Source organism: Sander lucioperca, chromosome 8 (assembly GCF_008315115.2).
Source record: "Sander lucioperca isolate FBNREF2018 chromosome 8, SLUC_FBN_1.2, whole genome shotgun sequence".
Classification (NCBI taxonomy): domain Eukaryota; kingdom Metazoa; phylum Chordata; class Actinopteri; order Perciformes; family Percidae; genus Sander; species Sander lucioperca.
The window spans coordinates 7,506,626-7,514,485 of NC_050180.1; the positions used below are offsets into that span (position 1 = coordinate 7,506,626).

Here is a 7,860-nt window from a genome sequence, read left to right on the forward strand (position 1 = left end):
CTAGAAATCCTGTCTGTTTTTTGTATTTCAAGAGCGAATTGCTCCACAATATGAATACAGATTGATCACTTATTTTGTTGGTAACCGTTGTATAATCACAATATTACACTTGAGAAGGCCTATACTTCAGTAATGCGCCTTTCGGACCTCAAAATTAAACCCTCTCATGTAATATGGCTTAAACAAACGTCAACGTTAAATGCTGATGCAGTTTTAAATGTTTTATCACCATGAGTTTACAGACACGTCCCCCCCCCCTCCGTGGTGTCAAAAATCAAGCTGTTCAACTCTGCACTCCCTCTAGAGGTCTGGAGAACTTCCGTTGTGTAATCTAGATGCTGCGTTTTTTTGTTGCATTTGTTTACGGGGTTTGTGTGCTTTTCTTTTTGCATCGTTTCTATATTTGTAGCGCGTTTATGTATTTGGTTGTGTTGTGTGTATTTGCAGCGTGTTTGATGAATGCTGCGCATGTGTTGTCAAATTAATGAAGTTGTTTTCTTAATTTGCTTGTGTTTTGTCTATTTGCGTGTGTTTTCTTAAGTTGTAGGGCGTTTGCCCCTGTCGGCCACCGTACAAAATGCTTTATTATACAATCCTGACTCTAGGCGCAGTGTCCATTCCATTCTGAGGTGTTCAATGTACTAACAGCTCAATGAAAACAAGTCTAAATCTTAAAACTTCTGTTTAAATGGAAATAGCAAAACAAGATGTGTTGTTTTGTTGACACATTTTACCTCAAAGCAGTGGTTTCCAAACTTTTTCTTCTTCAAGGAGCCCTAAACTCACATAAATTCGACAAAGGACTCCCCCAATTGGCTATGATTCTGTTCCTGTTCCTTATCCACGACGTTCCACTTCCAGGATTGCTCCGGTGCCGCTGGAAATTCCGGCCTACTTTAAACACTACTACACTTACTTGTCTTTTAAATTCAAATCAGTTTTGTAAAGAAAATATACACACTGAGGCAGAAATCAATAATATAAATAATGTCAGTGTTTATTTGTGTAGAAGTGATGGTGAAGTTTGAGATCTGTGACTGGGATAGAAGAGAGATTTAATAGTATTTGCAGATTTATTTTAGCCTGCTTGGAAAGGGAAGGCAAGATTGAAATTTGCTCTTAGAACGATAACCAGAATATCATTATCAGCAAAGTGTGAAAACATTACTTGACAGTTTTTCTTGATTTGGTAAACCCAAACCCTTTTGTGTTCTTAGTATGTCGGCCAAAATACATACACAAACACGTTTACCTTTATCTGATACAACATAGAGAAACAACACACAACATTTGACTTTTTAGTTCAGGACATGTGAGGTCTGATAACATTACAACCCTTTAAGTTGTTACTCAGTCGTAGGCCCAAAGCATTTCATAACCAGTTACAGGGGTCGGACTTATATCACATTACTTCCAACAGCTGAAATCATGGAGGAGGGACAGTGTGGGGAGTGTGGGGCTGTGGAGCCACTAAACAGCTGAAGGGACACTGCAGCCTACGCTAAGACAGTCTCACTATCACACACTGAAAAACCCAGGCCCACGTGCTGTCCAATCCCCTCACTACTACAAGGCATAGTTTCAAATACTGCATATTGGCTCCTGTAAAAGAAGGAAAAGTAAGGTCAAACTGCATAAACTGTTGGTACTGGATGGAGTAGCATCAAAGTTTTTTTTTGGCACTATGAGCTACTTAGTGTAGCTAAACCTAAACAAAACTCTTTTCCTTTGATACATTAACAAATACCACAGACTTAGACAGACGCAACACACTATTTATATTTTATATATGCGCTTCTGTTAGTCCAAATGTGCTGTATATTAGTCTTCAGGAAAAAGAGAAAAGGTATCATGGTATGTTTGTTGTAAAAAACTCAGTGGTTCACTAACTTGACTGCAGCTTACTGAGAGGACAGAATATTATGTATAATATTACAAGGCCTAAACTAACTGCTATCCTTCCAAAATCACCCAGCAGAAATTAAACAATAAACAAGCTATTTCATTTTCATCTATGGTTTTGGTTACACTTCCATTTTCGCCACTGAATCAATGATAGTATCAATACTGACACATTTTTGACACAGATATGTACATTTTAAATAAAACATAGCATAGTTACTAACTGGTTAGTCAGTACATTTACTTAAGGTGCAGTAGGTAAGACTTCTAAAACTAACTTTCTGTCATATTTGTTGAAACTGACCCTATGTTCCAGTAAAACTACATGAAGCAGGTCATTTTAAAAGAAATCCGGCTCCTCTGGCACCACCTACAGCCTGTAGTGTGATTTGCAAAAATCCACAGCTCCCTGTTCAGATGCACCAATCAGGGCCAGGGGGGGTGTCTAACTGCGTGTCAATCACTGCTCATGCACACACATTCATTCTCCCTTGTGGAGGGAGGGGCTTAGGAGACCATTTTGGACTTTAGCAGAAAGGGGGGAGGGACTGAGAAGTTGTCGATGTTCAATTTTTTTGGCTAAGTCCTGGATCTTCACAATCCTACCTACAGCACCTTTAAGTACTGTACTGTAAATTTGAGGTACTTGGTCTTAACTTTATACTTCTACTGCACTACATTTTAAAGGAAAATATATGATACTCTACTGTAGATTCATGTTATTGTGCATGTGTGTGTATTACTGGATATATTTAAAATATAAATGTAATAAAAAAAATAAATGCAATTAAAAACATATTTTGCCTCAAAAAAAACCAAATTGAGATAAGGCATTCATTTTGTATATTACATTTCTATTTTAAAAGCTGATTACATCATGATACAAACAAAATTTCTTACGTGCAAATTTTAAATTGCATTATTTTTTTCACTATGTCAAAAGGGTTCAATGAACACCTTAATTATAAAAAAAACTCAGAAAATTACTTCATGTGTCAGGCTGCACAGGGTTGATTACAATTTGTTGCAGGACCTTTTACTCATAATTGAGTGTTTTTATAGTGGTATTGTTACTTTTACTAAGTCCTGGTTGACAATGCTGAAAAGGTAGATCATATATTTGTGCTCAAGATACCTGGTCACTGAATAACACTCTGATGGGCTGAATACTAGCAGGTGAGATAATGTAAGCACAACACTCTGCTGTGTGGAAGCCTACTGGTATCAACTTTGACCCAAAGATCCTCGCTTCAGGACCACACATGGACTTGAAGTCGCACGCATCAAGCAGGTACAATCTAGTAAGTGAACAGGGCATTGACCAAAACAAATCTATACACATTCGCTTTTGCACATATTCCACTGAATTTGGCTATTGGTGTTGCAACACTTCAAGAAGAGTGCGTTTGAATATCCATGGGTTGGGTCCTGTCCACCAAAAAATATAAAAGCCACTAATCAAGCCTCTGCTTGGTATTCCCAGATGAGTTAGGAGATAGTTTTGCATTCTTCTTCCTCATCAAAAACTGGTGCCTACATTACCCACAAAAACCTGACCGCCAAGGCTACAAAGGTCTGTTAACCTCACTTCTATCTAACTCCACCCACCCTAGTAATAGAGAGAAGTTATAATGGTACAGTGAGCGGCAGCAGCAAAGGCTTTCCCCTCTTCTATCCCTTGTAATTAATAAATGTTGTGAGGCTGGACTGTTTTCAGAGTTGTACATGCTGATAAATATAGACCTGTTGAGGTTAACCGTGTTTAAGAACCATAAAACATCAGCTTATAATTTTGTTATGTTTTGCTTTTTGTTCTCAGATTTGTAGTATCTGTTCATACCAGCCTAATGAAAATGCACTACAAGGTGGAACTTTCTGAGCCATGTTTAATTAATTTATGATTCCTGTTACAAGTAACACTTGCTTTCTACTGTCAGCACACTTTCCAATTAATGTGTGAACAACTTGTGAATTAAACAAATGCTGGAGATTTAGAGAAGGCGAGCTTTAAAATATTTGGAGACCAGAAGCGTTCTCTTCTCTTTAGATTTTTATTGCAAGGCCTCAAGGAAACTCAGCAGTCTGCATGCATTGGCCACCTGAACTATCTTTAGCCCCTGCTGGCAAGTGAATGGAAGTGCCTGACTTATCTTCACTGCTGTCATCGAGGCAGACAGTATTTTTAGGGGACAGCAGCAGCTGCAAAAGCATTTAACGGTATTCCACGAACAATGACACTTGGGTTGTCTAAGGCCTGAACGACACAGAGATTGGGGGACCACTCTGAAGTTGTTAAACGGGAAGCTGGTGTGGACACTGAAGATCTGTTTTCTATTCCCCCTATGGGAAAAAAAGGTCTTTAGAGATGTACTGGAGTAGAACTTGGGACCTTCGATGAAGAGCATGTGTCTGAATCTGAAGTCAACTTGGGACATTACTCAGCCTTCAGGAGACGGTTGGCATTGCTTCTTACCTCAAAGAGAGATTGCAAGTGCGGAATGTATGTTGCCGGTCGTTCCCGGCGACTGAAGCGAGGTAGGTCATGTGAGGGGGGGGTACACAGCACAGCTTCACGAGGGGCAGAGGTCATTCCAATTAAATCAGACAAGTAAACACAGGGGTTAATCTCCTCTCTTTAAACCTCCGGAGGGAATATTGAAGACTTTCAACGCAATGTCCAAACTGCGTTAATCAAACATCTTGCAATGTGAAACAGTTTTGCAACTTATATAATTCATATAAACACACAATTATATCAAATAATATATTCAAGGGTTATACAAAATGTACAAAAATAGATTTCTATCAACATGCAGTTCAATTTTAAGGAAAAAAAAATATTAATTGTTAAGCAATGAAAACTGTTGCGTTAAACTTTGTCTTTTACATCGATATTTAAATGCAATTCAATTTAACCTACAATGTTTATGGTAAGCTGGAAAAACTATCATCAAATAGATGCTTTATTTCTGTTTTAGTCAGCATGCGTCTCACATAAAGATTGACAATACATTGAAAGGAGGTAAAAGCATACAAGACAGTATTGTTTAGTTATCCAGTATTTGACCAGGGTTTGTGTTTTGTGTTTGAATAACAAGTCATTGTGAATATGATCATTAATAGAGTATTACATGTTTTCAGTAAAAACTCTCCTTCAAAAGAAACACTATGTAATATTATGATGGACAAAAAGGTGGCTTAAAAAACACTATCCTGAGATTACCTTCCTTGAGACGTGAGACCTACATCAAATAGGACTAAGTTACAACACTATTTGGGAGCTGTCCCAAAACACATAAACTCAGTTTACCGATACATATAGTCTTTCAAGTTCAGAGGCTCTCAAGTTCAGAGGGTCTAAAACGAAAAATATAGGCAAAGAATGAGATTGCACAAATTGTGAAAAGGGGAGCATCATTTTCAGTGGGAGAGAAAGAATTAAAAATTGTAGTACAAACAAAATTTCTAGGATTGCCTAACTGAGATTTATTTATGAATATGAGTACAGACAGAGCAGCCAACGAAGTGTGTGATGGCAGCTCTGTTAGGGTAGTCTTTCTTTAAATGTCACTGTTAAAATTATTTTTATTTTAACAGTGACATATGCTCAGCATATTTTGACTGCAGACTGTGATTTCGGCCTGTGTTTGTGTGAGCACACCGGTTTCAGAGCCTTCTTTGTGATACCTGACACACACTCCCTCGCAGGTCTTTATTTAGGCCGTACTATATTAAGCACTTTCCCATTGAAATACAGCACCAGCTGTACTGGCTATGTGTTGTGGCTGCTGTTGCAATAAGACTAGGCTGTCCCCCCTCTCACTGCTAGCCTGTGTTTTTCTCTCATGCAGACAGATCTAATTCAATTAGACCTAATAATCATACCATCCGTTTGCGCTGAAACACATGCACGTAAAGGAGGCGGAGGCTGCATGCATGAATGACAGAAGTTATATTTGAAGTTATATTTTCAATTTTAAAGTATGAGGGTTAATTTCCTTATAACATGAAGGCTAAGTATAATGTTATGACATGTACAGTTATTACATACAATGTTGAATGCTCTGGCAAATTAGCTATTTTTATGTACAAAAAATTATTTCAATCTCACAAGCAGTTTGATAATGTAATCCATCTGTTTTTTTCTCTTTTAGAAATTTGCAGTGCAGAAGTTGGACTGTCTTCCCCTAGTGAATAACTGCCACTTATAACTATCCTGGACTGCTTAAGGTGAAGTGAGGCTCACAACAAAGCAGAAATGGATGTGTTTGGTGGTGCACCACGTTTCTTGGCCTATCCGAGACCCGTGGTGGTACAAAGTGGAACTGATGCAGTCCTGAAGTGTCAAATTGGTGGTGATCCAAGGCCTGCAGTTATCTGGGAGCGAAACAATGAAAAGATTGACCCACAGGGACGATACAGGGTCTTCGAGGATGGAAATGTTTACAATCTTATCATTTCAGCTGTGACCACAGAGGATAGTGGCCAGTACATATGCAAAGCAAAGAATAGCATTGGGGAAACATACGCAGCAGCCACACTAAAGGTGGAAGGCGAAGCACAAGAGATGGAGTTCCGAGAGGAAAATAAGCCACGATTCCTCATCAAGCCCCTCTCCACTCGCGCCGGTCGAGGGGATGATGCGGTCTTCTCTTGTAAGCTCTGGGGAAACCCACGACCAGAGGTTGTCTGGGAAAAGGATGGCAGGAAACTCAATGAAATATTTGAAAGTACACATTTCACTGTGGGCTTCCAGGACGGTGGATGGTTCCAGCTCAAGATCTTTAAGACTCGTGCTCCAGATGGTGGTGTATATACATGCAAAGCCAGGAATGAGTTTGGGGAAGCGTTGGCAGGAGCTGTGTTGCTGGTTGATGCAGGCCCAGGACATGAGGAAGAGGGAAATCGTAATGGCTACACGAATGGCCACTGGAAAGCCCATCAGGGAAAACAGAGGAGCGGTAGGCAAGTGCTAAACCGGCTCAAAGACGACACCATGACCAAGTCAACTAAAGTGAAAATGTTTGCAGTGACAGAGGGTAAACATGCCAAATTCCGCTGCTTTGTGACTGGGAAACCCAAACCAGAAATCATTTGGAGGAAAGATGGCAGGCTGATACTGTCCGGAAGGCGTTATTTGTTATACGAGGACAGAGAAGGATACTTCACACTTAAAGTTCTGTACTGTAAGCAGAAGGATAATGGAGTTTATGTTTGTGCTGCGTCAAATACTGCCGGGCAAACCCTCAGTGCTGTACACCTCTCCGTAAAGGGTAAGTTGAGATAATTTTGTGAAATTTAGTGAAAATGTGAAAAATTGTAGGTACACTTTAAAGAGTAAAGGCAGATAGTTGCAGCCTGTGATGCTTTTTGCGACGAGTAAAGGAGTGAGTGAGGGTATGGTGGGCTCTTGGATCAGATTTCTGTCCATTTGACATGATGATGTCAATGAGATATCTCCAAAGAGGTACTCTGAGATCATTTATTGGGGTAGGGCCAGACAGGGAAGGCAAAATTAAACTTTAAAATGTTTTATGGCAGTATTATGAACAGTGATATTGTGTCAGAGATGGTGAAATAATATTATGCGATATACAGTAATCTTACAAACATGTTATCATTAAGGAGATATTTTGACTATTGTTTAAACAAAAATTACGTATTGTTAACAATCTTCCCTATCTTCCAAAAACCTAATTTGACAATCAAAGTATATACCTGAGTTGTATTATAAAGAATGTTATCCCAATATTCAATATAGAAGATAATGAAAGAAATGACCAATGCTTTTGCAAAGCAAATAACAGCACAAACTGTATAGCACACTGATAATTAGGGTGTGACGCATGTTGCTGCTCACAAATGCCTACATAAAGGTCACATATGCTTTTCTGTGTTTTCTGTCATATCTACAATGTTATAATGTTGGATTTTCAAATAATGAGGTAAATCCCTGTG

The 7,860-nt window shown here is 38.9% G+C and overlaps 1 protein-coding gene across 10 annotated transcripts in view; it reads left to right on the forward strand.

Annotated features, from left to right (window-relative positions):
• Positions 1 to 4,068: 4,068 nt before the first annotated feature.
• Positions 4,069 to 7,860, forward strand: part of obsl1b (obscurin like cytoskeletal adaptor 1b) — a 40,990-nt gene continuing 37,198 nt past the window's right edge. For 2 of the 10 annotated variants that reach the window (XM_031296492.2, XM_036004509.1), the window contains exons 1-2: positions 4,072 to 4,437; positions 6,057 to 7,175. In XM_031296492.2, the coding sequence (XP_031152352.1) occupies positions 6,161 to 7,175 (1,015 nt within the window). In that variant the 5' untranslated portion in view covers positions 4,072 to 4,437; positions 6,057 to 6,160. Of the gene's footprint in view, positions 4,438 to 6,056; positions 7,176 to 7,860 lie in introns of all 10 variants that reach the window. The other 8 variants (XM_036004512.1, XM_036004513.1, XM_036004511.1 and 5 more) reach the window with 7 other exon arrangements.